This window comes from Dasypus novemcinctus, chromosome 6 (assembly GCF_030445035.2).
Source record: "Dasypus novemcinctus isolate mDasNov1 chromosome 6, mDasNov1.1.hap2, whole genome shotgun sequence".
NCBI classification, from domain to species: Eukaryota; Metazoa; Chordata; class Mammalia; order Cingulata; family Dasypodidae; genus Dasypus; species Dasypus novemcinctus.
The window spans coordinates 18,507,312-18,526,748 of NC_080678.1; the positions used below are offsets into that span (position 1 = coordinate 18,507,312).

The 19,437-nt window shown below is 47.2% G+C and overlaps 1 protein-coding gene across 4 annotated transcripts in view; it reads left to right on the forward strand.

Annotated features, from left to right (window-relative positions):
- Nucleotides 1–11,917: 11,917 nt before the first annotated feature.
- The window catches only part of RGS10 (regulator of G protein signaling 10), a 37,691-nt gene continuing 30,171 nt past the window's right edge, over nucleotides 11,918–19,437 (forward strand). For 2 of the 4 annotated variants that reach the window (XM_012526068.3, XM_004447722.4), the window contains exon 1: nucleotides 11,918–12,058. In XM_012526068.3, coding sequence (XP_012381522.2) covers nucleotides 12,010–12,058 — 49 coding nt within the window. In that variant the 5' untranslated portion in view covers nucleotides 11,918–12,009. Of the gene's footprint in view, nucleotides 12,059–17,439; nucleotides 17,535–19,437 lie in introns of those variants that run through there. The other 2 variants (XM_012526074.4, XM_004447724.5) reach the window with 1 other exon arrangement.

Below are 19,437 nucleotides of genomic sequence, written 5' to 3' on the forward strand. Positions count from 1 at the left end.
CTCCTTATAATTGACTATAAACACATTGACTAGACACCTCATGTTTAAATAAACTTATTAAATTACAATTACCAAAGAAATTTACTCTATTTATTTAAGAGAGCATATCTACAATCTTTTTCCTGTAGTCTAATTTGACCAATGTGAACTTACAATTTTCATTACTCTAAAGATTTTGTATATATAATGTTAATTTAGTTTATAAATTAACTATGGGAGATTACACTCACGTTAAATAAAATTGAAACCATAATGGTTTATGCAAGGAATGTTCTCTTTTTCCCTTACAGGAAGCTAAAAACTTCTTTTCTTTAAGTTATGAAAATTAATAATTTAAAAGCATACTGACTACCAGGTTTTAAAACACATTACACAATTACTTAATTTTTTAAATCATAACCCAGGAAAGATCTCTCCATAGTTTTTATGGACTTCCTTTTACTTATTGAAATTTGTTAATAGAGCCACTAATTACCTTTATTTTGTTGGAAAGAAATCTTCTGGAAGAAAATAAGGCTCACCAGATTGTGGAGAAGAAAAGAATTTATTCTCAATCTTGCAAGAAGGGGCACAGAGCCAGATATGGCTGGTGCCCCGAACAAAGAAAAATGACACAATTTATACCGCTAAGCCTAGCATGCAAGCTTTTCCTCTGTTTTTCCATAGATTGGATACTTCAGAAGTTACATCTTATCTGAGATTTAACTTTCCCATGCAAAAGTTTGTGATTTAACTGCTTCCTCTATCACATTCCAACCATTTTGGTTTTTACCTGCTCCCCTTTGTCAAATAAGGAATAGAATTTAGTGCTGAAATGGCACCGACTTAGCTCCTTCTTGGGCATCCTTCCATTGCCCATAGGACTGGCCTAAACTGGTCTCCTCCACTGCTGTCCAACCTGGGAGTGGGAGACTGAGGCAGCAGGCCACCAGGTTACACTAATCAACATTTTTCTTATGTGAAAATTAACCTAATCTTTGTTTTTTTACATTTTATGGCTGACAAAAGGTTTAAACTGGGAAATTACCAGGCAAACTGATTCTTAATTTCCTAGCCTAGTAGATAGGTTTAATCTGCTACACCTAGTCTTGCCTTTAAAGCTTTTACAAAGAGGAGGCCCTTTCCCAATTGTTTCTATAATCAGACTTCTATGACTTTTTCATCCTGCTTAGTTTAATTAGGGCTTTAAGAATATTTATTTACATATATAACTGCATATTTAATTAACAATTTGAATAGAGCTCTTTTAAGAATTTTCATTTGTTAATTTGATATTATTATCCTGATGTATGAAGACATACACTGAGCAAATGGGCAGACACAAAGAGTTAGACACAGAACAAAACTCATTGATATTATTTATAATTTGCATTATTGTATATACTATTTAGCTTAATTTGGGGTCCCGAAATATATATTACTTATAACTGCATATTTAACCTCAACAATTTGAGCAAATAGGCAGACATGAATAGTTTGACACAACAACATAACTTTAGTTACTTTAAACTTCTAATTCTTACAAAACAAGTGTGACTGCAAAACATTTCAAAGACTCTTGAAACTCTTCTTAATTTGCACTATGACTGTGCAGTTTTATACTACGACTATGCAGTTTTACACAAGAATTTTCTTTCTTAATGGATTGTAACCAAAATGTTCTCAATGCTTTAGCACTATTTTTTTTGTTTCAGAACTTTATATTTTACTTAGAATTTAGCAGAATTTTGGATAAGCAACAAGATTAATTTTATATATATTTACTGAGGCTATTTGAAGCCTCAGGGAGACAGACTGGTTTCTCTTATGAATTGCCACTCTTCAGAACACTGACCGTCAAGGCAGGAGACTTCTCCCCCTCTACCCCCCTTTTTGATTTTGGAGATAATAAAACTCCAGTGGTCATTTAACCTTATTCCATCAGGCAGCAATTTATTTAGTTTACACTTGAATTCATGAGAGAAAGGGTTACTAATACCAGGAGAGGAGACAGTGATGTCCCAGCTCTTCTCAATTATGAAGTAACCATAGGCAAAGGCAAAGGGTGAGGTTAGGCTTGAAGTAACCATAAACAAAGGAAAGGTTAGTTTAGAATTTACACTTAAATAATAGTTTCAGGCTAAATTCACCCAGCTATAATTTCAGTTATTGTCTTTCCACTGTTTTATAATATAAATGCATTTATAAATGATTTTAACTCTTAGTTACAGTTTTTATTAATTTTTTAAAACCTATTAATTTTATAACACCTTTAAATACCTTTCATTCGACTTATAACATATTAAATGAACTTAACCATTACTTTAATTTTTCCTTTAAAGTAAAATAATAAATCTCTTGCAGTTAGTTTGAAATAAAAAGCTACTTTTCAGGATTTGATTTCTAGAACATAAATGTTCTTTTAAAAGAGGTAAGACTCTTCTTCAAACACTGAGGAAATGATGAGGTTATTAAAGCACAAGAAGCTATTTTGATAAAAGATTTTCTTTGTATATTGGTCTTACTCAATTTTAATCATAAAAATTTTCCTTCCACAAACCTTCTACACTTTCAGTATTCATTCAGGTTTTGTCCCACACTCTACTCTTTCCAATAATCAATCATTTTATCTTAGGACAAAATCATCTTCTGTTTCCTTAACAATAAAAACACACTCCATATATCCCACATACTAAGTTACCAGGCAAACTTCTTACAACATATAATTGCCATTAATACTAAACAAGCTTGTTAAAATAATGAACTTTTCTTCACTTTAAATACTTAGTAGCATGTAATACCAGAAACAGTTTTTTTGGAAGCAAGTTGGCAGGGGAGACTGGCTGCCGAATAAGTTTGTTATAAAATTGCCTTTTATTATTATTATTATCAATTCAGTTTTTGTTAAATAATGACTTTCTGCAATTAGCCATTTAAATACCTTAATTTAAACAATGCTTTGTAAAACTTTTATAATTATTTATACCCTTAAGACAAATTTTACCTTCACAGAACACATTCTCTTACTTAAATTTACTACAATACCTTCTAAGAACCTGGGCAGAATGCAAAGGTATTTTGGCTTTGACACCCTGGGGAGGGAACTTTACTGCATTTATTCTGATTTTGCTTTTTACCCCCTTCACGGCAGTTGGGTGCACAACAATCAAACAGGAATGCAGCTTATGAATAGAAGGTGTGGACTCACTGGAAAGGGGCAAGCTGCTCCCCCCTTTCCAGCTTTCAGGCGAAAATGGGCAGACAGAACCTACTCAAATTCAGCAACTCTCCAGGGGACCCAGCCACCCTGACTGGGGCAGCCCCAACAAACTTGGGTGCATGGCACGGACACAGATGGCCTCCAAGCCCCAGCAAAGGGCCAGACCAGAGGCAAGACAGCAGAGCATGCACAAACATCTAGACTCCGCAAACATCCAGACTCCTCAGTTTTGCCCCATAATCATTTCACCCCCTTGCCAATGGCAAGGGAGGGCTCCAGCTCAGCTGTAATTCTACTTTACATAAGGACACAACTCCAACAATAGCATTGAGCTGACACAGACAGAAGCACAAAGGTCACTAATTTGACTCACAAGTTTATATATATTTTCACCATGGCTGCCCCCACAGCCATCACAAACCTCAGAACACTTAACATTTGGTATAAAGTGAATTCATTCACAAATTAGCACCATAACAAAAGATTTCAGCTAGACTTTTCCACTGTTTAAACTTTACACCCAGACCAAACTCCACCAGAAAAGCCGATCCATTTTCCTGTAACCAAGTTTTGTTTTTTTTAATCTAGACCAATTTCCAGGACATTAGGACTTGAACCTATAAATAGCCCTTTTTACTAAAATCAAGACTCCACTCCTTTAGTGGATATAAGACTAGTACCAGATTCTAACATGCAGTTAGACAAACCCAAAACTCCAGGGCTTTTCCCCGGTTTTTCTCCTTTTCCCAAGCCTAGAGAGAACGGATTCCCCCCAATTTTCTGGGGCTACTAGGGTTCTCTCCGGAGGTGATCAGCCTCCCCTTCCTAGCAGTTAAAGCTAGGGCCTTCCAGACTGTGCTCACCCGGGGAGTCTTACCTTCTTCCATGTTTGGAGTTCATTTTCGTTCCCAGAATCTTTCTCTTCAGACCTTCCATTGCCCTCGATTTTCGTCGGGAAGATTCTGGTGGAGCCCACATCTTTTCTGGATTAAATTTAATCCAGGGGCGCCCAGATTTGGGGCTCACCTGAGTCTTCCCGGCTTCCTTGGGGATTTGGAAGGGGCAGCAAAATGCTACCGTCTCTGGCCTTCGTTTGTTGTCCCTTTGCGGTCGCCAAAAATGTTGTAGAATTTGAGAGAAGTTCAATTACTTGAGTACAGAGAGGCCAGGACTCAGGAATGATTTTGAGAAGGAAAAATGGTTTATTGACAGCTGATCGGACTCAGGAACTTTCTGTTTGAATCCCGAGCCCTGAACAAGATTTTTTAGTCCCTTTTATACAGAAAGGAAAGGCCAAATGGTCCTTTTGTTTCAGTTCTCAATAGGCTTGAATTAGCATATATTTCCACATCTTAGTAAGCTTTTAGCATGGACCTCAGGCATTCGATAAGCTTTTAGCATATTTTCTTTGCATTTGCCCTGAATACTTAAAGTATATAGACCTTGCATTGTTAAACTGTCTCCTGCTCACCAAGGGCAGGACTGCAGCCTTTCATCATCCCACACCCACAAGTCACAGATAGTTTAGGTTATCTCTGAAGAGACAAAGAGCCTCCCACCCATAGCCCACATCAGTACCAGGCAACAAATTTTACCTATAAATCCCTTTAAAACTTGGACTGGATCCAAAACAGCACTTTATAGCCTATTAAGTAAATGTGTGGGACTTACAGTTATTAAAGAGAGAATTTTGGTATTTATGACTGGAAGCACACAAAAATTAAGTCGAATTAATGGATTCTCCTGTCTTTGTCAGTAGAGATCCTCTAACGATTCTGATCATCAGAAATATGGAGTATTTGCCTCCCTATAAAGGTAACTCCTTTAATGTGAAGGACCTCGGACTTAAAACTTTGGATCTGACAATCTCCAGATCCTATGTTTGAGAGTGAGTCATCAAAAGCAAGGAAGGTGGGAGCCAGGACACCTGTTAGGAGGCTACTGCAGTAATCCAGACTTGAGATGGTGGCTTGGACTAGGGCCAGTGGGTGGAGATGAAGATAGTGAGAAATGTGGGATTCCAGACTTATTTTAAAGGGAGAGCTGGCAGGATTACTTGAGGTGTGAGATAGGAGGATTAGGCATGAGGTATTAGAAAATGGATGGTCAGGAATGACTCCAAGGTAATTGGCCTGAGCACCTGGATGGATGGAGTTGTTTTTAATTGAGATGGAGAAGGAAAAGGAGTTCCATTTTGGACACATTCAGTTCGAGACGTCATTTGGCATCCAAGATGAGATGTCGAGTAGGTCGAGGGTGGAGATATAAATATGGGAGACCTATGGTATTTAAAGCCAGGAGACTTGATGAGCTCATAAAGGGAGCGAGCGTGCAAGAGCACCGATTCCAAGACTAAGCCTGCGTCACACCATCAGAGGAAGGGGAGCAGGGTGTGCAACACGTGGGGCAGCAGGAAAACCAGGAGAGTGCACGGTCCTGGAAGAAAGTGTTTCAAGAGGGATGTTGATGATAGGTCAAGTAAGACAGGGACTGAGAACTGACGGTCAGATTTCCCATTGTCGTTATCACCGGTGACCTTGATGAGTTTAGTGAAGTGGTGGAGATGGAAATGAGACTGGAAAGCGTTTAAGAGAATGGGATAAGAGGAATTGGAGACAGTGAGCACAGAGAACTCATTTGAGGCACTTTCCTGAAAAGTGGAGTGGTGAAATGGGGCAACAGAGTTTTTTGTTTTGAGATAGGAGAAATGTAAGTATAACTGTGGGCTGATGTAATCAGTCTGTCCTGTTAGGAGGAAATCCCAAGTAGAACCTTAAACTTACATAAGGGATCTTCCTTTCTGGGAGCATCTTCATGGATGCAGCAGGGGACCAGGTAAAGAGTGCTATACCAGGAAGACCACTTGCCAAAGAGCCAGGTAGACTGGCATCAAGGCCCTGCTACCTGGGCCTTGGTTTCCTGATTTGCAGCCTAATACAGTGATCTCCAAGGTTCCCTTCAGCTGTGACATGCTGTATTAATTCCCTAGCACTGCTGAAACAAAGTAGATGGCTTAAAACAAGAGAAATTTATTCTCTCACAGTTCTGGAGGCTGGAAGTCCAAAATCCAGGTGTGGGCAGGCCAGGGTCCCTCTGAAGTCCTAGGAGGAATTCTTCCTGGCTTTTGGTGGCTCTCAGTCGTCCTCGCATCCTGGGCTTGTAGTTCATCTCTCCACTCTCTGCCTCGGTCTGCACGTGGTCGTCTTCTGTGTGTGTCTTTGTAGAAGGACATAATTTACATTTATTTATTTTTCAGTTAGAGAAGTTGTAGTTTTATGGAAAAATCCTGTTTAGAACACAGCGTTCCCATACATCTCCCCCTCCCCCATTATTAACACTTTACATTGCTTTGGTACCTTTGTTACAACTCATGAAAGATTATTATAATTGTACTTTTTTTTTTAAGATTTATTTTTATTTATTTCTCTCCCCTTCCCCCTGTTGTCTGCTCTCTGTGTCCATTCACTGTGTGTTCTTCTGCATCCGCTTGTATTATCAGGTGGCACTGGGAACCTGCATCTCTTTTTTGTTGCATCATCTTGCTGCGTCAGCTCTCCATGTGTGCAGGCCACTCCTGGGTAGGCTGTGCTTTTTTCACACAGAGCTTCTCACCTTGTGGGGCACACTCTTTGTGCGTGGGGCACCCCTACATGGGGGCACCACTGCGTGGCACAGCACTCCTTGCATGCGGCAGCACTGCACTTGGGCCAGCTCACCACACAGGCCAGGAGGCTCTGGGGATTGAACCCTGGACCCTCCATATGGTAGATAGATGCTCTATCAGTTGAACCACGTCCACTTCCCTAATTGTACTATTAACTAGAGGCCATAGTTAACATTAGGGTGCATTATAATTTTTACCATACTTTTTTTTTCATTTGTTTTGTTTTTAAGGAGGTACTGGGGATCGAACCCAGGACCTCATACATGGAAAGCAGGCGCTCAACCACTTGAGCTACATCTGCTCCCCACCCCCATACCTTTTTTTAAGATTTAAAAATTTATTTTTCTCCTTTCCCCTCCCTCTCCCCCTCTCCCTGCCTTGCTGTTTTTGCTGTCTGTGTAGATTTGCTGTGCGATCTTCTATATCTATTTCTTTTTGTCTTCTCTTATTTTTTCTCCTGTAGGATTCACCGGGATTCCATCCTGGGGAACTCTGATGTGGAGAGACGTTCTCTGTCGGCTGTGCCACCTCAGTTCCTGGTTCCTGCTGTGCTTCACCTTGACTCTCTCCCCTTTGTCACTTTTTTGTTGCGTTATTATTTTGTTGCGTGACTCACTTGTGCAGGCACTGGCTCACCACGTGGACACTTAGCTCGCTGCACCGGCACTTGGCTCGCCTCGGAGGTACTGGCTTGCCATGCGGGCACTCAGCTCACCATGTGGGCACTTGAGCGGGCACTTGGTTCACCGTGCAGGCACTCAGCTTGCTGTACAGGCACCTGGCTCGCCATGCAGGCACCATGTGGGCACTCGCATGAGCATTTGGCTCAGCACACAGGCACTCAAGCAGGCACTCAGCTTGCTGTGCAGGCACTGGCTCACAGCGCAGGCATGCTTTCTCTTCTTTCTTTTCACCAGGAGGCCCTAGGGATCGAACCTGGGTCCTCCCTATGGTAGGCAGAAAACCCTATTACTTGAGCCACATCCACCTCCCCCCATACCTTTTTTAAAAAAATTCCTCCCCCCCCCCCTGCAGCTTGGTTGCTATCTGCTCTCTGTGTCCATTCGCTGTGCGGTCTTCTGTGTGTCTGTATTTTTTTATTTTTTAATTTCCCTCCCCTCTTCTACCTTGCTTGTTGTTTACTCTCTGTGTCCTTTTGCTGCATGGGCTTCTGTGTTTTTTTTACTGGTCTCCCTTTTTGTTGCGTCACCTTGCTGGGTCGGTTGCCTGTGGCACTTGCCGGCCGGGAGGCAATCCATGGCGCTTGCAGGCCAGTGGCTCTCTGCAGCGTGCAGGTGAGCCTGCCTTCACAGGGAGGCCTTGGGATGTGAACCCAGCACCTCCCATATGGTAGACGGGAGCCCAGCTGACTGAGCCAGAGTCTTTTGCCCCCATTCTCTCTTATAAGGACGCTATTCACTGGATTGAGGGCTCACCCTAATTCAATATGACCTCATCTTAACTAAATGCATCTACAAAGACCCTATTTCCAAATAAGATCACACCCTAAGGTTCTGGGTGGAACTGAATTTTGGGGGACACTACTCAACCCAGTGCACATGCCCTGAATGTGTGACTCTTGAAATGCAGAGGGATCTAAGATGGGAAAAGAAAGCACTCAGTGTCCGACCTGTCCTTTCATGGGAAATTAAGAGTTTAAAGAAAGCAAAAGCAGTGTTGCAAAAATGTGGGCTTAAATATTTTGTAGAATTAAACCTAGTAAAGTTCTAGTTACTCATTTTTTTCCTGATATAAAGTATATACGCTGCAGAAACTTCATGAAACAGGGAAATATATAAAAATGAAAATCACCCATTACCTCATCATCCAGTGATAACTACTAGTAACATTTTGATGTAGCGTCCTCCAATCTTACACATATTATATATTTCCTCCCTCTACCCTGAAGTTTACTTTTCTGTATTTCTATTCTTTTCAATGAAGCTGTCATCATAAGCATGTTCCCACATCACTAAATATTCTTCACAGTTTTTACACTTGTTAAATATTCCATCATATGAATATACATAGGAATGTAAGTTAATCATTCTATTAATGGGCATCCTCAGTTATTCTAAACAACACACATAAAAGCAGGGTTATATTGTTCAACTTTACACATACATCTTTGCATCTCTTATACTTTCTTTGGCACGAATTACCAGTTGTAGAATTACTCACCAATGAGTATAAACATTTTGAAGGTTCTTATGCACATTGCCAAATACATCTTTATGTATCCGTCTCTCTTGCCTTCCAGAGAGGTTGTAACAATTTACTTTCCTCCCTTCACCATGGGAGTGTCCATTGCATCCAACTGTTTCTAACCATGGCAACTTCCTATAATTAAAAAAAAGCCACTTTTCACTGGGTGTAAACTAAAGATCATCATTTATTAATACAGCATGTAGGGGGAGCAAGAGCAATTCAGATTCCAGTAATTTTTTGCATGCCTACATGTGCTGGGCACTGTGCCAGACGCTTTCTTGTTTCTCGCTGTTGAGCACCACGCCCTTAGGAGGTAGGTGGTATCTTTTCCTGGTCCAGTCCCAGGAGGCTCTGTTTAAGAACACACAGCTGGTTTGCCATATGGTCAGACTGGTACCCAGGTCTCTTAACTCCAAGTAGGGCACTTATTTATTTCCTTATTTTACTATATGTTGCCTGCTGCACCTGGCCTAGAGAAGGTTATATTTAACTTATGCTCTGTATTCATCCATCTATCATCTACCTGTTTTGGCTGTAAACTCTAAATACATTCACTGCTTACCAATTTTTAAAGTTCCTGAGGAGCATAAAAATTGCTGAACTCTGAAGTCAACGAGCACTCTGGAATTCTGCTCCACCAGAAGACAAGTAGGGCCCTTGCCCTGTACTGACTCTCCTGGATGGAAAGGTACCACCACCAGGGTAGAAAGGTAGCTAATCTGCTTGCCCTCTTCTTGCCCAGGTTGGTTACCATAGTTTATGAGTGCTTGAAATGAGCTCAGAAAGTGGGTGCTGAACTGAGAGGAGGGATGTTTTTTGGCTGGCAAGCTCCTTCAGTCCCATGGCAAGCCATAAGCAGAACTTTAGTGTGCTTGGTGTGTGCGTGTATTGCATATATTTTCTTTGGCGAGCTTTCGAAGCTGCAGGTCTTCTTATTTATATACTTGATCTTTTGGACAATGCATGTTGAAAACTGGCTTTTGGATCCCTAGACACTTAACACAGGTATTTATAGCGATTGCACGAGAACAGCTTCTTCCATGTTCCTAAACAAAAATTTTTAACTTAGGCATGGGCTTTATTTTTGTACTTACTATCTGATAAGCTAGCAGGACAGTAAAAGTGACATGAAATGAATATATTTTCCCTTTATTTTAGAGAGGCCCTGAGAGTTCTGGGCTCAGGAGGTATTCATAGCATGTGCCACACCACACCCGGGCTTCTCAGGACAGGGTGGGGTGGACCTGGCAATGGGCACACAACTTAGCTGGCGGTGCCTCACTTTTACCCCATTGTGGCCGGCTCCTTACTTCCTGAGTTAGGATTACTTATAATTTGGTCTCTGGACAACTTTTCTGGGGAAGGGTGCTGTACACATGCCCTTGTTATTATGAGAAGGCAGTGACACTTTTGGAACCAGGACTCAGCCAGCGTTTAAGAATCCTCCTCACACAAGGTGAAACTTCTGCCTGTGCTCTGAACGGCTGCGTCCCCTTACACCCAAGTGGACGCCTGCGGGGAGCCTATCCCCACTGCTCCAAGAGCTCCCGGGGTTGGCCGACAACTGGCTGGACGCGCCGGGTTCGGAGCCTGCTCCTCACCTCTCCGGGGCTCCTCGAGGGCCAGCTGAAAAACTCTGGAAACTTCCAGAGCCGGGAAAGCTCTCCCGACCGCAGACAGCGACAGTGCTTAGAAATATCCTGAGGGAAAAAAACGGCTCCGAGGGTGGGGAGGGCAAGGAGGGAAAGGCGAGCAGCAAAGAACCCCGGAGGTGGGGGCAACTGGGATTGGGGGGTGGGTGAGGGAGGGAGGAAAATTAGCGGAAGGGGAAGCTCAGAATAGAAGAGATAAAAGAAAGTGCCAGCTAGTGAAAAAACTGTGAAAGAATGGGGGGGGGGGGCGGCGACTGGGGAACGGTTTAGAAAAATAGCAATTAGTAGAGCTAAAAATAAAGACCAATTTCGAGACAAAGGCAGCCACACAAGGAGAAAAATAAGACTCGCCCAAAAGACAATCCTTCGCAAACCAAATGGACAAGAAAATGGGGCTGACACCCCCACCGGGGCTGCTGTGCAGATGAAATGAGTTTGGAGAGGAGCGCGCGGCGGCGGGCGGGCGGCGCGAGCGGGAGAGGAGAAACCCGGTCGAGGGCGCGGCGGGACGCGAGCGATCGCGTTCTCGGCGCGCAGAGGCCCTGCCGGAAGGTGCACCACATGTTCCCAAAGTTAGCGAAGTGCCCCCGCTTCCTGCCCGGGACCCGCAGGGTGGTGTAAAACTCCCCCGGGGTCCGCTTCTGGGTGCGCGAGGCCAGGGCGCCCGCGCGGCGCGTGACGGTCCCCGGGCATCGCGGCGGCGGGCAGGCCCAGCGCGCGTGGAGCCGGGGCGCGCCGGGCTCCCGGATCCCAGCACCCGCCTGCAAGCGGGCGAGGCCTGTCGGCACTCCGCGCCGCAGCGCCTTGCTCCCGGGCTGCCGAGACAGGGCGCGAGGCCCGGGGCGGGGGGGGGGGGGGGGAGGGGAAGGGGACGCCGAGTTGGGCCCGGGGCGGCCACTGGAGCGAGGGACCACGTGGGCGCGCGAGACGTCTCGGCGGGGGTCCGAAAGTCCCGGGCGGCTCAGGCTGCCTCTGGGGGTGGGGTCGGCTTCGGATAGCTGAGGGGGGGCAGGTGACGACACCCCAGGCCGGCCTGACCCGCCCTGGCAGTCGAGGTGGGACCGAGGGGTCGCGCTAGCGCCGCGGGCAGGGTGCCCCAAACGCGCCACGCGGCGCCCGGCGGGGCGGAGAGCGCTGGGGCGGGGGCAGGCGCGCTGGGGCGGTGCTGAGCGCAGCTCCTCCTCCTCCCCGGCCTCCTCCTCCCCGGCCTCCTCCTCCTGGCTGTCCCGGGTCTCCGCCGCCGCGCTGCGGGGCTGCGCCTCCTTCCTCCCCCGGCGCCGGCGGCGATGTTTAACCGCGCGGTGAGCCGGCTGAGCAGGAAGCGGCCGCCGTCAGGTAAGCCAGCGGCTCCCGGGGCCCGCGGGCGGGAGGGTCTCGCCTTCCTCCTGGGCTCCTGCTCGGGCGCGGCTCGGCGATGCCTCTCGACAGCAGCCCTGACCCACGCAGAGCCTCTTTCCGCGGCGTCCCGCGCCTTCGCGGTCCCATCCGCGACCAAAGCGCCGCGCCCGGGAGACGCGCGCCGGGGAGGAAGTTTGGCTGAAAGAGGAACAACAGCCGTTTTCTTTTTAGTGAGAAAACCCCAAGTCCCCCCAAACTTCGGAGATGGTGTGGGATCTCGATTCCGAAAGCAGAACGTCGGGCGGGTTTCCCGCCGCTGGGACTCTCTGCCTCCGCTGCCAGCGCTGGCGGGATCGATGCTCGATCGGCGCCCGGTGGAGACGCGGCTGGACCGCGGGCACCCGACGGGCTGCCCGGCCTGCGGCGCCACGGGGGGTGGGGGGCTGTGAATGTGGGGGAGCAACAGATGGAGAGGGAACCATCTGGACTTCGAGCCGGAGGAGCGCTGATGCTAAAAAGGGTTCCGGCTTGGCTGTCACGGTTCTGGACCAGCTTGAGCCACAATTTGGGGGCAGTATGATAGGGCGAGGAGCCCACGGTGAAGATGAAACCATACACTTGATTCCCAGCCTCTTAACCTTTTTTGTTCGTAATAATAGCGACGAGCTTTGAGCGCTGTGGGCCAGGGGCTGTGTTCACCACCTTCTGTGAATTTTGCCTTCACCCTGGAGACGCGCATTGTTATCATTGACAGGAGGAAACTGCAGCCTGGAAATAGTAGGTAATTTGCAGCAAATCACAAGTTGTAGGTGATGGACAGTGAATCTTGCAAACCAAAGGTTTGCTTGACTCCAGAGTTCAGAGGCTTTGCTCCAAAATGCACTTCTGGGTAGTACTGAGAGCCCGTATGTGTTGGTCTGCTTCCTTTTTCTAATTACATTGTTTTATGAGGGGCATTGTGGTTGAGTGTGGACTGCCCATCTCCACCACTCACAGCCAGTGACCTCACTGAGCCTCTGATAGATAAGGATCTGTAAAATGGGCATAATAGTAGCCACCCTTCTTGAAGCCCTTAATTGGAGCACTTGACAATTCAGGCAAATCTTTCCATTAAATATTTAGGGTAACCCTAGTCAAGTGCCGTCTTCACCTGGATATTGTAAGGAGTTTTATCTTGTTGCCCAGCACACAGTACGTGCTCAGTTAGTGTAAGTGGCCCTGTAAGCATTTCCCTGTTACCGTTGTTGAGTCAAAGGATTCCCCTGTGGGTGTGAATTCTAGCCCTAGCCTGTTGTTTGGGAATTCACAGGCCTATGGAGCTGTGGTCAGAGGGGGAGTCTGGAGGTGAACTCCTGCTTCCAGTTCTGCATCTATGGTTCCCAGTCCAGCTATCCTGGGCGAGTTCCCTGAGCCTTTTGTGCCTCAGTTTCAATGGTGTGCTGGAACTGGCTCAAACTGGCTTCTGAGAGCCACTTGCAAATAGAACTGAGTCATGGGAGAGACAAGGTTTGAGGGTGCTGTTGCATGCAGCCGAGTTGCACCCCAGAAGACCTGACATCAACAGAACATACCTCTTTCAGGGTAACACGTTATAAGCCTGATGAAATGTGGTTTGGTCTCTGGTAGAAGGGGCAGTTGCAAAGCATCTCAGATAGGTCCTGGACACCTGGACTCTAGGAGCCCAAGTTCCTTAGGGTTTTTAGGCTATAGCCTGTCCGGCCGATGGGAGAGGACAGGTGGGCCCCTGACCGGTTTGGTCGTCACGGAGCACAAGGAAAGGAAGACACTGAGTAAGAGGAGGGGGCTGTGGGCTGGGAGGCAGAGTTCCGGGGCAGCCAGCTAAGTGTGATCCTTGGGGCCACTCGCTCATGTGCCCCTTCCAAGGCTCTCAACATTTTTTTTTTCCTTTTTGTAATTTTGAATTGTTTTTCCTAAACAGGACTTCTAAATTGTATAAGCTCCAGGCGCCACAAGAAGCTGCGTCCTTCTCTGTGGGGCCTCTGATTTAGACCTGGCTGGAGTCCTGTTTCCTCCAGCACTTTCTCCTTTAGACCCTAACTGGCTTTTCAACAAAATCCTGCTGGAGATAATATCCTTGAAGTGAGGCCTTCGAGTCCCCTCACCCCTTCTTATTCTTTCATCCCATGTTCCTCGAAAGTGTGTTCCACCAACCCTGTGGGGTGGGGAGGGGCTTGATAAAATGCAGCTTCCCAGGCCGGGCCCAGGCCCAGGTTCAATCTCGAGGAGCCAGGAAGGAGAGCAGGCTGCAGCTTCAGCAAGGCCCAGTGGAGTCCTAGGCCCCTGAAGCGCGGCAACGCCTCAAGGGAGCCTATCCCCCCACCCTGCCCCCTTCCCAAAGATTGCACTGTTCAGGATAACTGGAGGGCTGCTCACCTGAAAAAACAAAGCCCAAAGGAGTCTCCTCCCAGCCTCCCCCCCCCCAGATGAGGGGTGCAGGTTGTTGGGGGAATAACCCCTTTGGGGAATCCCCACACCTGCCAGGCAGGCCCCTTCTCCCTGCCCGGCCTATTAAACATTGGCCCATTAAACTCTCGGGAACGTTTTCTGATTTATAGCGGGGCTTAAGTTTTTATTTAAAAAAATGACAGTCCGCATAGTAACTTAATGGTTTTGTTTTAACAACCCAGCAGCAGCAGGGCAGCCTTGGCAGTACAGAGAGCGTTCCCTGTGCAAGTCACTGACCTGGGCCTGCTGCTCGGGCAGAGGGGAGCCGGCCCGACCCGCGGGACAGAGCGGCTGGGCTGGGGTCGGGCAGCTGACCCGCGGGTGTGGACACAGCACCTGGGGCCTGCAGCTGGTGGTGGGTGCGAGGGGCTCGTGGAACATTCTTTGGCCTTCCTGGCCTTATGTTCTAGCTGCAATTTGGGAACCTAGATGCCTGGCTGGCCGTTTCCAGGGCCTTCCTGGGTGAACTGAGTCCCTTGGCGGGTGGGTGCGGGACACTGGGTGCTTGCTGTTCAACTCATGCTAATTATAGTCTCCCAAGTTTCTTCTGCTTCCCCCTGATAGCTCTGGACTGCAGCAGCCTAGGGGCGGCAGTGAGGACAGAGGGGGCCCCAGGCAGGCCGCAGCAGCAGCTCCTTGATAAGAGCTGTCATGAGGTCCTGGCCAGAGGGAGACACTCCCCTGCAGACTTCCAGGGATAAGCGCCCACTGCCAACTGTGCTGACACCCTCCGCTGGGCGCCGGGACCCCCTAACCTGGCTGTCTTTCCTCCAGTCCCCTTTCCCTGACTCAGCTCTCCGCTCCTGAGGGGTTGGACATTGGCCCCCTCCCCCCCCCCATGGCGCCCTCCGTCCTCGGGTCCCCAGGCCGGGCCTCCCTGCCTCTGGCTTTCCTCGTGGCCTTCCCTCCCCTGACAGCACCGCAGCCTGTCAGAGCGGAAGGAAGCTTTCAAGACCGTGTGTCTCTCCCCGGAGAGCGGCAGAGGCCACCGCATGGCAGGGCCTTGTCCAGGGCCACCCACCTTAGAAGTGGCAGGTTGGAGAACTGGACCGTGCCCCCCAGGCCAGGGCTCCCTACGTGACCGTCAGTGTGCACTTAGTCATCTGGCTCACATACATTTGGGGGTCTAATGTGGGGCTGACAACCCTTCACCTGCCCCCCTTCCCTCCTTCCTCCAGTCAGTACATTAAAAACAGAGCCATCGTCTGCCACCTTCATCAATGCATAAAAGAAAGGACATTTTAACCCAATATTGTGGGAAAGACGTAATCTCAGATAAAGAACTGTCTGTCCCTCGGTACACGAGACTCTTCCGGTGATAGCTGCTGCAGGGAGGGGTCCTGGGGGGCTGCGGGACAGAGCGGAGAGGAAGACTTAGTTCCCTGCTCTGCCCTCTCTGGCTCCTGGATTTTGTACCATTTAAATGCAACGATCTACTTCAGGAAAAACAATAAAAAGTGCCAAGACTGCCCTTAGCCTGTCAACCAAGGTCCTGTGGTCGCATCTCCTTAGGCTTACTCTCGTTTCTTCATGGCCCAGCGTGGGAATCTTCACACCAGCCTGGGGCACGGTGGGCGGCCCTGTGGGCACTCCTGGTCTCATTTGCTTCCTTAAGTTCAAGGTCAGTGAGGAAGGCCCCGCCCTTCCTTCCTTGCATCTTCCCCTGCCCTTCCCGTTTCTCGCCCTCCAGCCAGACCACCCAGGGACGGATCCCAGCCAGTCCTCTTCCTCGCCTGTGCCCTGGTACGCTTTTTAACTTGCCTGTGCCTCAGTTTCCTGCCTGTAAAATGGGGCCCACGAAGGGATGACCTCCAAGCACTGTTCGCCATTCGGATAGGACGCGGTGCAGGCTCAGCAGACACCAGCTAGTTGTATCAGTTGTGGTCTTGCTTTCCTCGGGCAGCAGAAGCAAAGTACCTGAAGCTTGAGGGGCGTCAAACAACAGACTTGTATTTGTCCCATGGTCCCGGAGGCTAGAAGTCTGAAAATCAAGGTGTCATAGAGTGGTGCTTCCTCTGAGCCAGGGGCGGTGGGGGTGGGGAGCCTTCCTTGCCAGCGTCCGGCAGTCGCGGGCAGTCCTTGGCATTGCTGGGCTTGTAGATGCTGCGGGCTCTGCCTGCTTCACCTGCACGTGGCCATCTTCTCGTGTCTGTGTCCACAGGACCCTCTTCTTCTAAGGACACCTGTCCTGCTGGATTAGGGCCCACGCTAATCCAGTTTGACCTCCTTTTAACTAATCACATCTTCAAAGACTACATTTCCAAACAGAGGTCACAGCCCCAGGGCCAGGGGTTAGGACTTCAGGCTCTCTTGTTTCGGGGCTACAGTTCAAACCTGAACAGCTGTCACCCTCCTACGGGCCTCCCCCACCTTCCAGTCCCCTAGCCCAGTTCTGAGCCCGCAACAGGCTTTGCTCATTGATCAGAAACATTGATCAATATAAACATATAAATGGGTGCCAGATGCTGGGCTGGCCCGGAGGAAGACACAGCCTTGCTCTAACTGACTGATCTGAAAGGAAAAAGGTCTCTTATTTTGCCTCGAGGTGGGCTTGGGGGACAATGAAGCGGAGCAGAAGGGGGGCAGCAGAAGGGGGGCGTATATGTGTAAATGTCAGGTCCCAGGGGAAGCACAGGGCTTCTGGGAAGTAGAGAAAATCAACAGCAGGGTCTTCATTTCCCTCCCTCGGAGGGGGCTTCTGGGAAATTTTCTCTTTTCTGGGTCATTTTCCCTTTTCTGGGTCTCTGCCTAGAAAATGAGGAGTGTAGGAAAACTACATATAACCGTTCAGCCTTCTTGTTTCCTTCCCTCTGGTAGAAACTGGAAACCAGTGGCCATCTGTTGTTTAGTCCACTCAAAAGAGGATGTTGAGGCTTGTTTTTCCTTCTGACCTAAGGGTGCTTGAAGAGCCCCGCAGCCCCCAGCATTTCTCAGGCAAAGCGTCTCTGAAAAGGCAGCGCACGTCTGGTTTGCGTTGGACTCCTCAGGTGGATCCAGCCCATGGAACGTAAGATGTCCTCAGCTTCCCATTGTCTTGGCCCCGGCCCAGGACAGGGCAGGGGCTGGGTGGGTGTGTGCTGTGCAGGCTCCAGAGGGAGTGAAGTGACCTCTGGAAGCCCGCTGTGATCGCTCCATTTTCTTTGGGACCTCAGACTTTGTGAGAAAAAATACCATGAGGCCCTTTCTGAACTGAGCCAACCCTCTGCAACCTCTCTTCCTGCTACTGCCTTTGGTGTTTGCTCCTGTTATTATTATTTTAAAATTTTTCCATTTTTATGATCATTTTCTGCTAACTGTAGTTCACGCAAATCTCACCACCAGGGGAATTGTTTGCCTGCAGGATAGTTATTCTCGGAAGCTAGATCCTGGAGCAGTTATAAACACTTAAGTAATATTTAGATAGAGTGTTTCCATGACCCAGTTTGTTCTGAATCTTACGTAGATTACGAGTTATAACAAACTGTAACAAACTAACTCTCTGGTCCTAAATTGGGATATCTTATGTGTGTGTGTAACACATGTGATGGGATATAGGTGATGTCAGATTTTAACTAAGTTGCGGGGTGTGTACTTTCTTTGAAGACTTACTACTAAATAGAATATTTTAAAGGAGGACAATTTGTGTGTATGTGTGTGTTTCCGTGTGGCGCATGCATATGTGTGCTGCACCAAAACACTTTAGAAATTTAGAAGTCTGCCTTTCCCTGGACTTGAATGTTCAGTTTGTCTTCTTTAATAGGCTGTGCATTTGGGGGCTGCTTAGGACAGACCCTTTTAGGATGTAGGCTAATTCTTTGCTGTTGAGGGAACAGGATATTTTGTGGTTTTACGAAAATGTTATTTGATTGGGGAAATTAAATCATCTCTGCGGAATTATTCCACAGACCTTTCTGCAGGCTAACATCAAGAATCCATGCTGTAAGCATTCAGTTCTGATGAGTGCTACAGATGCCTTTGCAGTATGGATTTCCAAGGAATTAATGTCTGGAAAAGGTCTCTGTTAGCTATGACATCAGAACATCTATAATTAATGCATTACGCAATATGCTGCAAGAAACCAGCCTTCTGTGCCACGACCCTGCACCCGTTATTGAAATGATGGCTTTTACTGAAGTCAGAAACCACATGGAACCCCATAAAAGTAAATGGAAAGCATCTGTGTATTGTGTTTGCTAGATGATTCTGTACCAGTCTTATGTGACTTCTTTATGTATGGAAGTGGACTGCTATCCTGTTTTCTCAGTCTTCTCCCCACAGCATGATTATCAGTCTCTTCAAGGCCATTTTGCTCTGGCCCGAGTGTGAATTCAGATGAGCAGATATGAGGAAAAAAATGGTAATAGGGGCTCTGGAGCCAGATTGTCTTGGCTGGATCATGACCCCTCATTTTCCAGCTGGGTGACCCTGGCAAGCTACTGTGCCTCAGTTTCCTCATCTGTAAAGTGGAGATATTATTAACCACATCAGAGGGTTGTAGTAAGAGCTGAATAAATGAATATGTGTAAAATGCTCAGACCAATGCCCAACACATCTTAAACAATTTCTGTGTTAACAATTATTATTATCTAATGACAAACTCAGCTGAAGATAACTTTATTGAAAAATAAGTATTATGCATACAAACATTTGAAGGTCCAAAATGCTTTCAGGAGTCCAGGAGTTTAAAAAAAACAAAACACCTTTTTTTTTCCCATGAGAAAATGTTTTACAGTTGAACTAAACAACGACAAAAAATAAACAGAGCAGGACAAAATTGAAATAAATGCTTTCACAAACAGGTCCTTACTAGCCTGAGATCTTAAAGCTGCTAGAAAAAACATGATTAACTTTTTTTTCCCACCTGTGCAATCCAAACTCAACTTCCTGCATTTTAAATTGAAACTTGCCAATGAAAGAGACAGGAGTATTGG